The sequence below is a fragment of the Calypte anna genome, chromosome 12 (genome assembly GCF_003957555.1).
Source record: "Calypte anna isolate BGI_N300 chromosome 12, bCalAnn1_v1.p, whole genome shotgun sequence".
Taxonomy (NCBI): domain Eukaryota; kingdom Metazoa; phylum Chordata; class Aves; order Apodiformes; family Trochilidae; genus Calypte; species Calypte anna.
This window is the reverse complement of record NC_044258.1, coordinates 99,300-117,265: the sequence shown is the minus strand read 5'-3', so window position 1 is coordinate 117,265 and position 17,966 is coordinate 99,300. Positions and strand designations below refer to the sequence as shown.

At 46.1% G+C, this 17,966-nt stretch overlaps 2 protein-coding genes across 6 annotated transcripts; one reads left to right on the top strand and one right to left on the bottom strand.

Moving 5' to 3' along the window:
• Positions 1-7,545: 7,545 nt before the first annotated feature.
• Positions 7,546-13,516, bottom strand: LOC115599015 (basic proline-rich protein-like). The gene is made up of 3 exons (XM_030458617.1): positions 13,467-13,516; positions 8,796-8,975; positions 7,546-8,707 (listed from the first exon to the last, which is right to left on the bottom strand). The coding sequence occupies exons 1-3, from the start codon at positions 13,514-13,516 to the stop codon at positions 7,546-7,548; spliced, it is 1,392 nt and encodes a 463-aa protein (XP_030314477.1).
• CNBP (CCHC-type zinc finger nucleic acid binding protein) lies at positions 7,942-17,065 on the top strand. 5 transcript variants are annotated; one of them, XM_030458244.1, is made up of 5 exons: positions 7,942-8,105; positions 14,317-14,432; positions 14,714-14,806; positions 14,985-15,183; positions 16,073-17,062. In XM_030458244.1, exons 2-5 carry the CDS (start codon positions 14,330-14,332, stop codon positions 16,188-16,190), a joined length of 513 nt encoding a protein of 170 aa, XP_030314104.1. In that variant the 5' UTR covers positions 7,942-8,105; positions 14,317-14,329; the 3' UTR covers positions 16,191-17,062. The 5 variants fall into 5 exon arrangements, with proteins under 5 accessions (XP_030314104.1, XP_030314103.1, XP_030314102.1 ...); XM_030458243.1 differs by having other exon boundaries at positions 7,957-8,105; positions 14,711-14,806; positions 16,073-17,065; XM_030458242.1 differs by having other exon boundaries at positions 7,957-8,105; positions 14,982-15,183.
• The last annotated feature ends 901 nt before the right edge of the window (positions 17,066-17,966 follow it).

Here is a 17,966-nt window from a genome sequence, read left to right as displayed (position 1 = left end):
CAGGGGAAAAGCAAACACCACTGAGCAGAGCCCCAAGCAGCCCAGAACTGAACCTCCACAGCCCCAGGTCAGGATCAGCCCCAGAGGTGCCAAGGCACCTGCCTGACTTCCAGCAGCCCCCAGAACTTCTGTGTTGCAATGTCCATTGGCATTCCCAAGGCTGAAGTCCACAAATCAGCTTGGGAATATCCCAGCAGGAGAAGAGAAGAATCTGGCCATAGGTTTTGAGAAGAAGAAAAAGATGCTTTGTGGTTTTAGGATGGTGTCACTGACTAAAAGCTTGTGTTGAAGCTGATGATTTTTTCTGCTTGGTTGGAGCAAACATCTGCAAGTTTAGCTTTGTTGTTACAACCAGCTAGAAGAATATATTATTGTATAATTGTGAGGAGAATATTGTTTCATTTCTATCTAATTCATATGGAATTGAGCTGAAAGGAGTGGGAGTCAGGACAATTTATAAGAGTTTTTACCTGTAAAACTTCACCCTACTGTTCCAAACATGGGGTGTTTGCACTGCTGGTGAGCCTCACAGTACCTGGGCTTTCATGGACCTTTAACATCACCTCACCATTATTATTTCTTTAATTTTCAGCTTAGGACATACTTAAAGCAATTCTCTTAACTCAGCCCTGCAGATTATCTAACATGCACAGCTTTACCATAACTTTTCATGCTGCTATGTCTGCTCTGATGCTTTTTTCTGTGTCCAAGCCAAGCACCTTTTTAGGACCTTTTGCTCATCCTCAGCTTGCAGGTTCTCATGCAAGTAAAGTGAGGCATGCCTGATTTATGCCATAAAAATATCCTAGGAACTGTTTCTCACGTCTGTTGGTGAAGCCTGATGGTTCTCCTTTGGTAGCTGGTTGAAATGACCATGGAACTCAGTTATCTTTTTGTTATTGATCATGTTTCCATTTTGCAGATAATTTCTGCCTTGGTTGGGAGTCACTCAGACTGCTCCAGCCTGACAGACACACACCATGGCCTGGCTTTTACAGCTTTAAGTGAATGTCTTTTGTAATCATCTTCTGGTCATCAAAAGGAGATTTCTGATAATGAAGTTTGTACTGCTCCTTAGTATGTGATGAAGCTGAAAGGATGCTGTCATTTTTATGTCCACATTTCAATACAGGGTGGGATAACTTTGCTTGATCTCATATATGCTCTGCACTATTTATGTTAAATAACACACTGGAAAAAAATACTAAGGCAGATACATCTCTGTAATGTGAACAAACTTTTTTCCCCATTAGATGTCTATCTTTCTACATAGAATCTATGTCTGAAAGGAATGTGGCTATAATATTTTCCATTAAGTTACCATGCTGCTAAATCATTCTTGGCCAAGGCTGTGATAAGGTGGAACCATTCCATTGCTTGCTTAACAGATTATTCCAGTACTGATGTAAAGGGAAAAAGAAGTTTTACTTGTTATTTCAGTAGTGAGATGAAGTAGGGAGAAGTTTTAATCCCCTTTGCTTTGCCAGGCTGCAAACAGGACACCAAATAGGATATATTTAATAAATAAACACTGAAAAGTTTCTGGTCCATCAACAGCCAAGTCCTTACTCAGCCTCTTTGTGAAACCACTTGGAGCCCAGCTAAGCACAGCTAAAGAGCCCCTTTCATTTCTGGCTCCAAGCTGAGGAGTCCTGCATCCAAACTGGGTTAGGAACCTGATACTGGGGAGAGGTGGGACTGTGACAGGACAGAGCAGCTCTGATTTTGTCCCTCACTTCCAGGCTCTAGCTGAGGCAGATTAGAACAATCTATTTTCTCTGCTTACAGCTGCCTCTTGAAAACTGAAAAAAGCTGTTCAAGCACCTGGATATCTCTGAGTTGCTGCTGTACTCTTGACATTTTTTCCCTAGGAATCTCTTCCCTGGAGTTAACTGGAATAGCCATGAAGGGATGCTCCCTACAGAAGGTGATATTTCTGGTGTCCAGCTGCAGCTGCCTGCCACCCAACACATGCTGATACAAGGTGGGATGACTGTGAATCTCAAATGCAGAGTTCATAATCCATTCTACACTTTTAGCAACTTTTAGCAACTGGAAGTGATATTCCTCTGGAGTCACAGGTCAGGAGCACCCTGCCGAAGTAAACAGAACTGCACAAGCATTCAGCAGACATATGCATATCAGGGAAGACTTGGGCCCACACACACATTAAACAAATCACATTAAACTAATAATCTTTCCTGTTGGTTTTGGAATAAAACACTATGAAGAAATCTTTTGTCACTGGTTCCTAGTCAGAAAAACTTAAATTTTGGAATTACTTGTGTAAATCACTGGGAGAAGTGAGACAAGCATCTGGAAGCAAGAAAGCAAGCACCCAGGGCTACAGATTGATTGCAGCAGATGCCTGAGGCTCAGACAGCTGATAGATAATAAACCCACCCCAGTGTGCTCCAGTGCATGCCTGGGACCACCAAGGGCACCTCCTGACTTTGGCTTTACACTGCAGCATTTTAACCTTAGGGCATGGCCCAGAAATAGAAGCAGCAGCACTACAAAATCTGACCCTTTAGTTGAATATCCCATTTGAGAGGGATGCCAGAACTCCAGCAAGACTGTAGATGTAAACATCTACTATTATTATCATGGTATAGAGCCTAAGCTGTTCACCCTGCAGGTCACAGAGCTTATTCTGAGGCTGTTTCATGTGTCTGCTTTGCTGGCAGCCTTCAGCAAGGGCTGTTCCAATGGGCAGGGTACACTTATCCCAAGTGCAATACAGCCCAGCAAACAACAGTGTAATTTTTAACACTGTTGACAGCTTCACAGATGTTAGCAGTTGCCTCAGTGGTACAATTGCTGGTGTGATAAAAGGAAATGATAGCTTGAAGATGGATATAGTACAAAATACTAAAGTATACTGAGCAGCTGGGAGCCAGCAGGTTATTCCAGAGGTTGTTTTAAAGAATTAGAGAATAACAAAACAAGGTTTGGGTGCCTTTTTCACATAAAACCCCCATGGTTTAGAGAATATTTATTCAACCATTTCCTCCCTGTGTCCCAGTCTGGTACACTGATGATCACTTTTGTTGGATGTGCCCTCATCTGCAGGTTTTGTCTTCTCACTTTCAGGTACCACGGATCTGCTCCTTCAGGACTTTGCCCTAATTGAGTCCTGAAGAATTCTCTCTTCCTTTCTACCCTGTATGCTCCAGCTTTTTATTCCAGAGGACATTCTGTATAACTGATTTCATGTATTTTATAAACTTTCTTGCACATTTAGAGAAGCTGTCTGGCAAATGAAGTCATCTGTGTATCATCAGCAAAAGATTAGTGGAATAGCTCACTTAAAAACACCTTAAAAATCTCAAAGCCACAGCAGAGTCACTGAGCACATTTAATAATCTCAGGGCCAGGAGTGTACTAATAAACTTCTGGTTGCTTGGACCAGCTTTTCCTGGTGCTTCCATCCACAGTTCTGCCCATTCCTCAATTCTCAGCCACATCCTGAGCTGCTCTGCAGCACCTTGGTCAGGAGTGGGACAGCCCTGTCCCTCCTGGGGCTGAGCTCAGCCTGGCCACAGGACCTGCCCCTGATCTCCAAATTGCCATCAGCTCAGAGCTGCCTCCTCAAGAATCCCTTCTCTGATCCTCCTGCCTCTCCCCACCCCAGGACCTGCCCTGCCTGGGTGCCATGGGGCTGGCCCAGCCACCTTGGTACCATCTTTGGGTCCTGGCTTCTTCTCCCCTTGGTGGCACTTGGCCCTCAGTGGTCCCTGCCAAATGGTATATGCATTGCTACTTGAAATTATAACTCTAAAAATATTCAGAGTAGTTTTCCAGACATATTTAAAGGTTTCATTCTCTTTAGAGGAATAGGAGGGTGTCTGGGTAGCCGGGACCCAGTGATAGCAAAGGAAGTTCCTTGTGCCTGACTCTAAATGTGGGTAGCTGTGGGGAGCTAACTCCTCATCCTGGTATTATTATATATATGAAACAAGGAAGGGTTTGAAATCTCATCAGCTAATTATAACAAATGAAAATGAACTAAGGATCTGGCACCAGTCACTAGGATTTCTTCTCTTTAACCATAATAATTTTACCCTGCACAGAGCAATCTCAACATAGACATCCTCACAAAAAAAGAATACAGGAGTCTATGAGCTAATTCTGCTGGGAAACTTGAATATAAAGATGAATATAAGAGGCACAGGCAGATCTTTCCCGTTACCTGTTGCATCACCCAGGGGATTGTGCCTTCTGTGTTTTGAAAGTCTCTTCAGATGGGCACTGAACCTTCCTGCACTGTTACACATCTGGGCAAGCATTACCCAGGGTCAGCCTTCCCAGCACCCCAGCTGCTGCCACTGGGGTTTTATCAGGCCTCTTACTGAGCCAGCTGACTAGGATTTTCTTCAATAAATAAATATATACAGCTCACTGTTCTTTCTTTCAGCAACAGATGATTCCCTTTCTGCAGAAGCAACCTTGGTGGATGATGCTCTGACTCACTGTGTTTAACCAGGTAAAATGGGCTTCCCTTAGGTGCTACTGGAGCACAGAATGGTAGAGGTGATATGTTGAGCTTGGAGAGGGACAAAGCCACTTGCCAGTCTCTAAAAACAAGTACTTTCCCCCTTTGCTATTCTTGTATCACTGGAATGAAACTTAAGGCAGAGGCTGGGGCAAAGCATTTGAGGGCAGAACTCTGGAAAGATTCCCTCCTGCCAGGGCACTGAGTGGGTGGGGCTGAGGGAGGCATGGGGGACACCAACCACTTGTCCCAAAACTGCTGCTGACAAGTGGTTTTCAACTAAACCATACCTCAAAAAGCTCAAAAACTATACTTTTCTTTTCAATACTCATGATCACTACCCATTACTTTAGGTCTCTTTGGTTTTGAAAAATCCCAGAGACATAAGTGAAATAAGATTTACTTCAACAATAAAAAGACAGGACTGAGAAGCAATGACAATTGCCCAGCAACTGAACCAGCCTTCTGCCCACATGTCCAACTACTCAGAGGAAAACAATGCAAGAAACATTCATCACAAAATGGGATTTGTTGTTTTACTTGGACTTAAAATTATTTGGCTCTTCATCCAACACTTCTAAGAACTGTCAGCATTAGGGAAGATTTATTGCTGAAACAATAGATTACCTATTACTGTCCTTAAGCTCCTTCCAGCTCTATTTGAGAACAATTCATAAACTGTTCTTGAGGACTGGAATTTTGGGGACAGAGCTAACACAATGGAGAAGTCTGGAACTGAGATGAAATTGTATTTTCCTTGCCTATTAGAAATGTAAAGACTTGGTACTTCTGCCTTGTTTTCTGTCTACTTTGTTTTCCCTGGGAAGTACTAAGTGAGCCAGGAACAGCTTTTATGCCTCCAGCTTTTGTTCTTTTCACTGCAAGACTATCTTTTGCCTAAATAAAAAAGAGAAACCTGCAAAACAAGAATTTCAAGCTTTATTAAAACACCACGAGCCAAAGTAATTCTTGAGGTAGGAACACACACCAAATGCTGTTAGAAGACTCTCATTATCTGCTAGGGAAAAAAAAAAAAAAAAGAAGCATCCATTATAATAAAACATGGCTAAAAATATCCTAAATTATAGGACCACTGGGACTGTATTTAAGGCAGTACACTTAGAGAGGATGATTAATTGATTTGTCACCAGCAGCAACACTTGTTGAGTAATGTATTTTCACTCACAATTACACCCTGATTCCATTTCAACTATGGGAGAGCCCCGGATGTGATTTGAAGCTCCATCAAATAAAGAGTTTTGGTTTGCTCAGGTGAATTTACTGGCTGTATCATTCACAAAAGCTTCTGAGGACAGCAAGCCCACAGTTTGTCACCGAGATTAATCTTGCAATTTCCTAGCTACACTGGCAAGGAAAAAAAGTTAGAATTACAACTGTCAGTCTGAAATGCCTGAGTCCTTAACAAAAACTTATACAGAAGCTAGGTCCTGGTAGTTAAAAAAAATAATTAAAAAAGAAAAAGAAAATATTTGATTAAAAAAAATGAGGATATGGGTTTCTCTTTGCATCTCTTGGCAGTGATGTGGATTTGCTGTTTGGTTGGGGTTTTCTTAAGGAGTGCAGGCACATTTAGAAGCTATGAGCAGTTCCTTAAAAACACATATTATTTCTCTTCCCTTCAGCACCTGAGAAGCATACAAGCTAAAAGTACATGCAAACAGGACTGTCATGTATCCAAGGCAACCAAAGGCCATAAAAAATCTGCTGAAATACAACAGTAGGGTTGAAAAAAAGTAATGAAAGGGAATTAATGTTTTTCTGAGTTCAGAGCTTGTTGGCAGGGCTTCTGTTTTTACGTAGCTGTAAAACAAACACCAGAATGAGAGTTGGTGAAAGCTTTAGGAAGACACTATAGTGTAACAATAAGATAAGGCTGAGAGGCTTACCCCCTTTTTGAACCTCAATGCTGATGCAATCCAACCTCGTTTAGTTCTGTAGAAAACACATTATAAAACACACCACGGAGCCACACGAGTGCAAGCACACAAAATACAAATAAACTCCTGTGATCTTAAGTCTGTCTTAAACAAACTGCAGTTAACAGCATGGAGGAAAAGCCACGTTGTTACTCATATTCTAATAAAAGAAACCTCACCACAGCACTATAATATTAGGCTTACAGGAAAGGTCAACCCACAGTGTCTCCATCATCAGCCTCACCCCAACATTTTACCCCAGAATCCCAGGGCCCGGTGAGGCTTTCTCACCCTTCCAGCTGATGGACAGGAAGGGAAGGGCATTTCCGCACGGAGTTCAAATGGGGGCTTTTTAAACAAAACAATTATTTAATGAACTTGTGGATCCTGCCAGTGTGTTGCACGGCCCAGGACGTGCAAGTGGCTTTGGTGCAATACTTTTCTGAGATAATTTACCAAGTTCTGAGGCAAAAGGGAGAAGCTTTCTGTACAAACCCTTATAGCCGAGCACTAAGCTAAGCAGTAACACCTTGTGCGAGACTCGGGCAGGACATAGAGCATTTTTTTTAGGAATTCAATTGAAAAACGTTTTCCTTCGTGTCTTTTGAGTGTGATGTTTGAAGCCGCGTTACCGGCTGTCCCCAGCAGCGGAACCAAAGCAGCGGGACCGCTGTGGGCTCGTTGGCTGCATTGGGTCCGGTGCCCGGGGCAGCCCCGTGTCCTCCATTTCCTAACGCTGCCGCCGGGCGGGCGGGCGCTCGGACCTCCCCTCAAGATGGCGGCGGCGCTGCCGGCCCTGCCGTGCGGGGGTCCTGCCCGGGGGCCGCGCCGTGCCTCGCACCTGGCACCGAACCGCCGGGCCATGCCGAACCTCTGCGCGGTGCCGGTGGCGCAGGCGGCTCACGGGGGGGACGGCGGGGTGGGGCGGGGGAGAGCGGCTGAGACCCGGGCGGCTGCAAGGTCCGAGGCCCGCGGGTCACCGGGGTCTGCGGAGTGTCTGTGTGCGGGGACAGGGGTGCCAGACGGGGTCCCCTCTAGGACCAGGACGGGGGAGGCCGTGCGGAGCAGACAGGGGGAGTGCGGGCGGGCAGGTCCCCGCGTAGCGCCAGCCCATCAGCCGGGGGCGGGACGCGCCGTTCCCCTCGGGTCTGCGCGGGGCTTCAAGGCGGCGAACCTCCCGCTGCCACCGGCCCGCCGATCCGACCCGACACACTGCGGGGAACAGCGCGGCTTTGACTGACGGAGCGGCCAACCCGGGGGAGGCGACGGGGCAGCCCGGGTGTCCCAGGGCGGTTCCGGTACCGGTGCCGCTGCAGCCCGGAGCAGCCCTCGGCCCAGCCCCGCGAGGGGAGGCCCGGGGGGCGGGCCCGGCTCCTTCCTCGAGGTCCGTGATTGGGTGTCCCGGTCTGCGATCCGATTGGCCAGCCGGGAAAGCACTTTCCGGCCATTGGCTGAGGGGCGGGCTCCAGCGAGCCGTGCGCAGAGTAGTAGGGAGGGGCGGGGTGATCCGGGGGCAGAGCGCGTGGGACCGTGTGCAAACCGCGTGTGGCGCAGCCAGAAGGGAGCCGGGAGCGAGCGGGCAGAGCTGCGGAGCGAGGAGGAGCAGGGCCGGACCGGACCGGGCCTACTGTGGTGCGCGCGGGATAGTGCCGCGGCGGGCCGGGGGTCCGCAGGTAACCGCCGGGGAGGCCTGGGCCGCCAGGGGAGCTGCTGGGGCCGAGGGGAAGGCAGAGCGCGGAGGGATGATGGCGCCGGCGCACCCTGGCCTAGTGCGCGGGAAAGTGGCGCCGAGCGGCCCGGCGGGACTCGGGCGGGAATCTCCGGGCTGAACGTCGGAGGGAGGGCGGAGGGGAGCGGATGGGCAGCGCTGAGGGGGAAGCGGGGCCCCGCGGGCCCCGCGAGGGCGGGCGGTGGCGGGTGAGTCAGGCCCTGGCGGGTTTCGGGAGGCGCGGAGGGAGCCTGCGCTGCTCTGGGGGAAGGGAGGCCGGGACGCTGGGGCGGGGGTGGGTTAGCCCGGGCCGTTCGGGCAGGCTGGGCGCCGCCCCGGGGGTGCTCGGCCTGTTGGCCCGGGCTCCGGGCGCGACGGTTGCGGCGACGTGTCCCGCCGGCCTTGGCTGCGGCGTGGGGGTGGCGGGCAGCGCTTCGGCTGTGCGGGGAGGGGAGAGGGAGAGCGCCCGGGGCGGCCCGAGGGTGCGGGCCGGGGCCTGTGAGGAACTTCCCGTGGGCGAGCGGCTGGAGCGAGTTTGGGGAGGAGATGAGCTTGTGAGACCGGGGGCTGGGCGGAAGGGGGATGCAATAAAACTGTTGTGTTTTTTTTAATTTTCTTATTTTTTAAAATTTTTTTTCTTTGAATCTCTTTTTGCTCTCCGTTTTTTGTAATCTGTGCTAAAGTGCTCCGTGGTGTGGCGGAGCGGTGGCGCCTGGGCCCACCACGTGGCTCCCCACGTGTGAGGTTCCTCCGCAGCCCAGAGGGTCGAGGTGTTGCAACTGCTTGTGTCCGACCACAGGCTCGGATGGTGGCCTGCTCCAAATCCAAGTGTGACCTATAAATGGATAGGAAAAATAGCCGGTGACATCTACAGAGATCACGGACTAGTGGAGCAGCCTTTTTATTTAAGTTCCTGTCAGACGTAGTTCTCATGTAACTGCTGTTAACTCGTTTAGTATCCGGAATTGCCAACAGGAATTAAATGTAATACTGAGATATAAAATAGTAAGTTTAATGGCGGGGTTTATTTTCATTGAAGCATTTAATCAGAGCCCTTTGCCAAGCAGCATTGGGATGGCCTAGTCCCATCTTTTCTTCCTCAGTGCAAATAAGCCTGGAGAAGCAATCCTGCATTCTTTTTAAGTGGGGAGGTAAACCGAGGTCACCGGTGCTATGCAAACAGCCCTGCAAGTTACAGGCTTTAACCCATCATTCTTTTTAAACCGGCTTCATTATTATCTGCACTGAATTTTATGTTAAAAGTTAACATGTTGGTGATGTGTTTACTTATCTCAAATTAAAATGTGGTACAGTGCGCAATAAAAAATAAAGGGGGAGGGTGCTAGGATATGCATATTTGGAAGATAAACTATAGTTTCTCCCACTTCAGATCAGCTGGTATGGCTTAGCAGAAAGTGCTAATGACCAATGAACTTGGGATGAACATCATGAAGTCATGGTGTCTTTTTGACCTGGCTTCTGGCCACTCTGTAGGATCCAAGTTCTGGAGTTTTAGTTAATGATCAGCATTCTTGGATGAGCCTGCCTGTGCAATGGAGTGAGGGGACTCAGGTGGAGCATAGGGCTTGGCTTTGCACTTCTGCTGGTGTTTGTTTTGTTTTGGTTTTTTTTTTTGAAGTTTTAAACTACTTATATCCAGAGTTGGGGGATTGTTACCTGGTGGTCAGAATAGTTAATTTTATATCCTTCTTAGTGAAGACAAGAGCCAGAGAAAGGAGCATCACTCTCTCTGCAGTGTGTTTTCAGGTTATAAATGTGGAAATTCAGCTAGCTGAGTACTGAGTAGCTGTGGTGACACTCATTTGTCCTGTGTTGAAGAATTCTCAAAAAATGCTTCTTGGGAAATAAGAACTTGGGGGTAGCACTTCTCTTTAAAGAGAATTTTAACCTTTTGAAAGTAAACCCTAGCACTTCTCTTAGCAGCCCTTTCTGCCTTTCCATTTACTTTATAGGAAAGCAAAACTGCCTCCTGTTCTATAAGGGTTTTGCCATATTCAAACTTGACAGATTCAGGGGTGTATATTGTAGGGTGGTTGCCAGCAGCAGGGAAGAAACTGCTGATTTCTCAACATTTGCCTCTTTGATTAAACTGACTTGCCAGAGAGCTCGTGTGTGTGCTGGCTTTGGCAGTGGATTTTATCTACTCTGTCCTTTGAGTGCAGTCCCATTAATATTGAATGGAAGTGGGACTTGGAGATTAAAAGTACCTGGTGAGTATAATGAAGATCATTGTTTCTGTGTGCATATCTCTTCTTTAGAGGGCACCTAGGCTAAAAGCCATAAAATGAGGAGCATCACAGGGGAGCTTGATGGTAGTTCTTGCCATCACCAGGTCTAGATGGGCTGCTAAAACAGACTTGGATATTGTTGAATCTTGTGAAGACTGGAGACTCCAGCATTTCCCCCATTTTGAAAGTTTTTCATGTGCAATAACTGTAAAGCCACAGAAAGAAATCATCTTCCACTTCAAATTTGTGTACAAGGGACTTTAAAATTCACAAAGAAATGTTGTCCTACTGAAAGTTTGGTGCTAAAATAGCCCTGAAAAGCTTCAGATCTGACCTAGGAAACCACTGTGGTGGTGCCTCTGACTTGGATCTTTAAACTGTTCTCAGCCCATGATCTTGAGCAGTAGGGCTATCATGCAGAGCAAAGTCTGAAAATCATAGTTAATAATGTTTTCCTGAACAGCTGCAAGGTGACTTAGTTCAGCTTCAAACTACATTTGAGGAGCTCTGTGGGAGGAGTTGAGGTAAATTACTGCCTTTGTAACTCAGTGGAAGGGTAAGGTGTGTGGCCACTGGCTTTTTCACAAATTTGGGAATAATTTTGCAGAATTTGACCTGGCTGAGGAATGCTTGATACGGCCATAGTTCTAATTTGTTTTCCATCACTACTCTTCTTATCCTGGTGATGTCAAAGTCTAGTTTGGGGGTTGGTCAAGCTGCTGTAACACATTTGAGCTGCAGACTACAGTGGTGTGATTGAGGGAAAACTTTCCAAGAAACCCTCTTGCAGCAGGCTTACTGAAGGTGGCATTGATAGATAAAAGGAACTGCTGGAAACTTGCCTGTGGTGACAAAATGGAGGAGTACTGACTAACAGAGGAGAATTTGAACTGGTGTGGTTTTGACAGTACTTTTTTTTTTTTTCTTCTTGGAAGTAACTGAAAAATGCAATGGTGTCCAAACTGCCTGGAGATAATCCATTTAAGGACTTCTCTTCTGAACCAGCCTTTTCTGGATGTTGCTCCTTAAAGGTGGCTTTTGGCTTTATCTGAAAACAAAACCCTTATGTTGTTTTTTAAAACAGTTAAGATCAGTGGGGAATTTTGTCCTGTACAAGGCTTCTTAGAATGTGGGGCAAGTGAAACTGGTGTCAGCTGCATCCACCTCAGCTGGTGAACTCCTGGTCAGTTTCAGAGCCTTTCCAGGAAGAATGCAAAAGTTAAACATTAAAACATCGGTGAAGAGAAATTCCAGGCAACTGGTACTTTTGTATACTTAAGGTATCTCTGAGGATGGAGCAGCATGCTTTGTAATCACACTGCTGGCTGCTGGAGCCTTTAAATATCTCTAGAGCTCAGGGGAAGAAGGGGCCCCTGAAGATAAAGGTTTCTAAATGAGCTTCTCAAATAGTCTGGAAGGATAGTTGTGCAGAGACTATTGTTTTAAGATTGTGACTGAGTTTGTGTAATCTCACTTTGTCAGTGTGCTCTGTACCAGAGGAAAAGAAACTTCAGGTTTTCCTCTTGAAGGAGCAGTTAAAAAGGAAGGAACTTTGAATTGCTATGAAACTTCTCTTTTCACATTCCCTTAGGGCTGTGACAAGTGAGCTTTTGTCTGTCCTGCAGATCCTGACTGGCAGATAGACCGACCAGATGCAGCCTGATAGGTTAATCTTAGTATAAAAGCTTTGCCACTGTGTGTTTAAAGTTGTAGCTCACCTACCAAATGTTTCTTTTACCATATGCTACCTGTCTGGTTTGTTGTTGGAGTGACTGCTGGCAGAATGAACTCCTGTCACATTGTTCTGCAGTCTAGAGTTCATGGTTTGGAATGAAAGCCTTGTTTGTTTGTTTGTTTGTGTCTGTAAAGATGTCCTACAGTGCTGTTACAGCTCTTGGCACACTTGTTGCTTTTAACAAGTTCTACATTGCTGCTTTACTTAGGTGGGGTCTTTTTAAGAGAATTGCAAGTTCAGTGAAGAATATATTTTGGGTGTGCAGTTCAGAGAGCCCCTCTGTCCCTCTGGAAACAAGGAGCAGCACCAGCTATTGTTCCTGAGCCCAGCTCCTGGAGTTGGCTTAGCTTGTGTTTTTCCTCTTCTGCAGTGTCAACACGGTTGCTATGAAAGCAGGGCATAAACAATGGCCCAGGCAGTGCCAGCTGCTGCCACCATGGCAGGCAGCTCCTCACCCTTGGGTGGCCTCATAGGAGTCTGAAAGTTTGAACACAGGAGACTGGGTCATGTGTAAAGTCCAGGCACATCTCTGCTCAGACAGCGAGCTGGTTTATTATTGGTAACATCTGTTTAAGCTCCTCTTGCATCCTTTCATTTCAGAACTTAATTTTAAGAGCAAGTAACTTTTCAACTGGTCCAGGTGGAAGGGAGATGTGGAGTTACAGAAGTAGCATACTGAAGTTTGTGTCTTGTACTTGTATGCTCAGGCTTCTGCTGTGGTTGGGAGGCTGGATGGTCACTCCTGTGCTGAAGATAATTGGAGAGAGGAACTGTTCATAGAGAGGAGTGGCTGAAAAAACACTAAATTTGTTCAAACATTAGAGCACTAAAATAACTAAATAAAACTTCATGCTTAGATATATGCTCTCCATCTAAGAGCTAAATGTCAGGGTGCTAATTCTGGTTCCTTGAGGTCATGTGTTCTTACTCTTTCTGTGGTGGCTATTCTTCAGGGCACAACTCACGAACATCCCAAGTAATGAGGGATGCTGGATGGTTTGAGGGGAGGGAAGATTAACTGTAGGGTTACAGGAGTATGATCTTGGTTGGGGTCAGGTAAACTCACTAAAGACACCAGAGAATGAGTCTGTTTTAAGGGTAGTGGATGGAGAGAGAGCATGGGCAGTACTTAAACTTGTCTTGAAGCACACTTCTTAAAAAGTACTTACATTTAAATGTTTAGCTTCTTCTTTTATTTCTAGTTCCAGAAGTTGTGCATGAGTGTTTTACAGCATGGGGGAGTTACGATAACTGTGACTGCAGTCTGTTTAACCTGCCTCATCCCAGCTGATGCTGCAGGGGCCTGTGGCAGACAGGCTTTTCTGCTCAATGAAATGCATACCTCAATTCCCCAATAAGGGCAAAAGCAGTGGTTTGTGCTGTCTCAGGCATGCCTGTCTGGTGTTGCCTTAGCATTCTAAGGATGTTTTCCAAGTTAGACTTCCTGATATCTGTCACGTGGCTGGTGTCATTTATGGAAGCCAAGTGTCTTAGACATTTTCTTTCATGTAAAGCATCCTGTGCATCCTGAGCTGTAGGTGAATATATTGAAGAAATAATTCTTGTTGCTCCACTTTTAACTGCTGTTTAGGTCATAAAACAAAACTGTCTTCAAATGTTACACTGATGTGTTCTTTAAGGCTCTGGGTTGAGTAGTGCCTATTCTTACAATAAACTTACAGAATGAAACTTGATCAGCCTGTAAATGTAGTAGCTGCTAGGCAGGTGTTACAAAAGAAAGTGTAGCAATTACCAGAAAGAAATAAATCCATAGGGAAAGTACCTGGCTTTTGAGTTTAGTGTGGAGGAATAAGGAAGAGGTGTGTTACTGGGAGAGAACAACAGTGAGGCTAGTAAGGTGAGAGTTAAAAGGGTCCACTTCCCCCCCCAAACATGTTGTAAGTTTTTGAAGCAAAGAATGGCTGCAAAAACTCATGAAAATGGAGTTATGTAGTGTGTTGTTTCTGTGGCTGTTGGAAGCTCTCTCACTCCGGGTGAAGTAGAGACAAAACTCTTGTTGCCTGCAGGAGTTTTAAAAGTCACGATCAGAAAATACTGGCTGATCCAGAAGTACTTTGTGGTTTTCATTGCTTTTGTTGGGAGGGTGGGAAACCTTTAAATCTCTTATTTTAATGCAGCCTTTGGTTAGAGGAAGAGAAGGTGTTCTAAAAATGTCCCTTTTCCTCAAGCAGGTGATCTGCAGCCATGAGCAGCAACGAGTGCTTCAAGTGTGGACGTACCGGGCACTGGGCCCGGGAGTGCCCCACTGGGATTGGCCGTGGCCGTGGGATGAGAAGCCGTGGCAGAGGTGATTGATCCCTGGGGTTTGCAGCTTCTTTGTGCAGCAGGATCTGTAGCTGGCAGTCCTCAGTAGTGTGTAAAGGGGCTTTGGTAGGCAGGAGTAAAGGAGTTGGGATACATCAATAATAAATTTTACTGGTTCTAACTTCAGGGTAAGAATTTTGCCAAGGGCCACAGTGAGGTTACCTTATCAATTCAGCTTGAGGCAGCCTTGAATAAGTACTAAGAATATTCTGAACTTAATCCTTAAGCTTTTTTTTTTTTTTCCCCTCTACCCTTTTCAAGCAGGCTTCCAGTTCATGTCTTCATCTCTCCCAGACATCTGTTACCGCTGTGGTGAGTCTGGCCATCTTGCTAAGGACTGTGATCTTCAGGAGGATGGTAAGTATCACTAAATATTCCATCTCTTCAGTCACAACCTGAGGCTGAAGGGAAGGCTGTAGTACACTGACCACGAGTCACTGGAACGAGCTGTACATGTCCTTCCTGAGGAGCATGCTACATCTCACTCTACCAAGGTTTTATAGTCTTGTTTGGTATGTTTTTCTTATTGTGGAAGCCTGCTATAACTGCGGTAGAGGTGGCCACATTGCGAAGGACTGCAAGGAGCCCAAGAGGGAGAGAGAGCAGTGCTGCTACAACTGTGGCAAACCCGGGCACCTGGCTCGGGACTGCGACCACGCAGATGAGCAGAAGTGCTATTCTTGTGGAGAGTTTGGACACATTCAAAAAGACTGCACCAAAGTGAAATGCTATAGGTAAGAACTGACAAAAGAGACAACTGGAAACTGTACCTGAAGGGATAGATGCATTCTGGTTTGAATTTTGGTTAGGAAATGAAGCCTGAACTTTGAATGGGTAGCTTGTTTCTTTCCTGTTCTACTACTGCTCAAAGTTAAGATTTAATCACCTGGTGGCCAAGTCAAGTGGTGAATGCAAAGCTGTGCATATCTTGATGGCCAGAATAATGCAGGTGTTCACATCCCTTCAGTTGTGCAGGAGAAGGGGCTGCACTTTTTTGCAGGAGGTACTTGCCTGCAGCAGAAACTTGTAGTTGGGCTCCTGGTTTCAGCTGTAGGGATGAGCTGAGTGGCACAGCCAGCTCCAGCAGAAAGATCCTTGGGTTGTCTTGGGTATAGGAACCATAGATAGAGGTGGATGTTAAACAGTTTGAAATGCCAGCTTCAGAATGCTGCCTGGTTTTCAAGTGCAGACCTGTACCAGAAACTGTGGTCCTGAGTGCAGTTCCCCCCCCCCCCCCCAATTTCCTTCTCTGGAGGCAGGAGAGAGAACATGGTGCATTTGAGTTAAAAGTAGCTGTTCTTAAAACTGAATTGCAGACAGAAGCACTGGAGTGGACAAAACCTGCAATGGTAAAAAAAACCCCATACTTGTGTATTTGATGTGTGGTGGTTTTGGCATATCCTGTGATTTAATGTGAGTTGATCAGTTGGGGAACAGCTTCTGGCTCTGCAGAAGACAAAACTACCTCATATCAAAGAATTCTGAAGCACTGAAGTGGAAGTCTTTGAGTACAGAACCAGTGTTGTGTGAAATCCAAGTAGATGATGTGCCTGACAGATGAGGATTGTTTTGCTGAGTAACTCCTCTGGGTAGTTTTGATGAAAACCCTTTGTTTTTTTGCAGGTGTGGTGAAACTGGCCACGTAGCCATCAACTGCAGCAAGACCAGTGAAGTCAACTGCTATCGCTGCGGCGAGTCAGGGCACCTTGCACGGGAATGCACAATTGAAGCTACAGCCTAATTATTTTCCTTTGTCGCCCCTCCTTTTTCTGATTGATGGTTGTATTATTTTTCTCTGAATCCTCTTCACTGGCCAAAGGTTGGCAGATAGAGGCTACTCCCAGGCCAGTGAGCTTTACTTGCCGTGTAAAAGGAGGAAAGGGGTGGAAAAATCAACTTTCTGCATTTAACTACAAAAATGTTTATGTTTAGTTTGGTAGAGGTGTTATGTATAATGCTTTGTTAAAGAACCCCCTTTCCGTGCCACTGGTGAATAGGGATTGATGAGTGGGAAGAGTTGAGTCAGACCAGCAAAAAACCCTCTCTGGGTTACTGGGAAGTGATCCTATGCAGGAGGAAAGAAATTCTGGAAGTGTCTCAACTTCCTCATGACTTTAATTTTATTACAATGGCCTTGGATTGTCTGACCTCAGTAGCTGTTAACACCAAGTAATACCTGCATCAGGCCCTACCTAGAGCATACAGCTGAGTGGGAGTAAACAAACAAGATGCACATGCCTGTTAATGGCCATGAGAGAGAGAGAGAAATCGGGAATAAACTTAAAAGTAACAGTAATTCAGTCAGTGAATGTTCACGTTGGAGATACAGAACGTAATGGGAAGCTTTTGAATAAATATTTCAAAGTCAATCTGAAACCCAGACATCAGTGCTCATAGCATATACAATTTGGAGCTATTCAGGAGTTGCAAATAAATGCATTTTCACAGAAATCAAGATGTTATTTTTGTATACTATATCACTTAGACAACTGAGTTTCATTTGCTTGTAATCAGTTTTTAAAGTTAAGATGGTAAAAGCAATTGAAGTCCTAGAACATAGAAAATGTAATTTTAAACTATCAATAAAGCTGGAGGAGGAAGGGGAGTTTGGCTTAAGTTCCTTTTGTTTATTTTTGGTTCTCATGTACACAGTGCAAAATAACATTAAAAAGGGGTATGTGGAGGTGTAAAAAGTTCAGTTTGGACTTTTTTTTAAAATTTTTATTCGTTTAAATTCCATCTGGTTGTGTGAAGCCTGCTGTCCTGCTACCAGTGTGCTGTGTGTGTCTGCCTGTGCTCAGTGAGTGGGTTCTGTGCTCCTTTCAGCCCTGACGTGATAGAAGCATTTCTTCAAAAATTTTAAAAATATGTTGAAGTGAGCTTCAAACCTGGAGTTAGATCAACAGCCTGGGGGGGGGGAGAGGCAATGTTCTGGTACTGGTTTGGGATGCATTAATGGGTGTAAACCCAAAGTGAGGTGACAGCTGCTGCAGGGGCCCTGGGGATGCTTTTCCTCCAGCCTGGTGATCAAAAAGCTTTCAATCCTTGTGCTACTGAGGTGAGGAAGGGGCTTTTGCCCCAGTTAGAGGTGTGTGTGTTTGGTTTGCCTGGGTGTTTCTGGTAGCTGCTTTTGATGCTGAATGTACTTTTGAGCTGTAAACAATGTGGCCAAAACTTGTTAAAAATCCACACCTGAAATGGAGGTGGCCCCGGCAGAGGGTAGTTGTGGGTTAGGATGGATTAACTGAATCTCCATACTGTATTAAGTCAAATAGTAATAAAGCTCGAAGCTCGGTGCTTACGAAGCCCTGAAGCTCTTTAGGTCTTAACCTGGGGCAGGGGGAGCTGCTCGGTCGCGGCCCCGCAGCGCCCATCACCCCTGCTCTGGTGTTGCTCCCGCAGGGGGTGGTTCCGCTCCCGCTGCTTTCCCAGCACCCGCGGGGCTGTGGCTGAGGTGCTGTCCGCAGGACATTCCATGATCCCTCCCTCAGGCAGAGGGCTTTGGGACTCCCGGGCA

Bases quoted from the DNA above. Each gene is read 5' to 3' on its own strand.
- LOC115599015 (XM_030458617.1), bottom strand. From the start codon at position 13,516: ATGCCTGAGACAGCACAAACCACTGCTTTTGCCCTTATTGGGGAATTG. The intron at 8,976-13,466 runs GTATGCATTTCA...ATCCATTTATAG, and splicing joins GCCCTTATTGGGGAATTGAG to GTCACACTTGGATTTGGAGC. The intron at 8,708-8,795 runs GCAAAAAGAGAT...CCTTCCGCCCAG, and splicing joins CAGATTACAAAAAACGGAGA to CCCCCGGTCTCACAAGCTCA.
- CNBP (XM_030458240.1), top strand. From the start codon at position 14,330: ATGAGCAGCAACGAGTGCTTCAAGTGTGGACGTACCGGGCACTGGGCC. The intron at 14,433-14,710 runs GTGATTGATCCC...ACCCTTTTCAAG, and splicing joins GATGAGAAGCCGTGGCAGAG to CAGGCTTCCAGTTCATGTCT. The intron at 14,807-14,981 runs GTAAGTATCACT...TTCTTATTGTGG, and splicing joins CTGTGATCTTCAGGAGGATG to AAGCCTGCTATAACTGCGGT.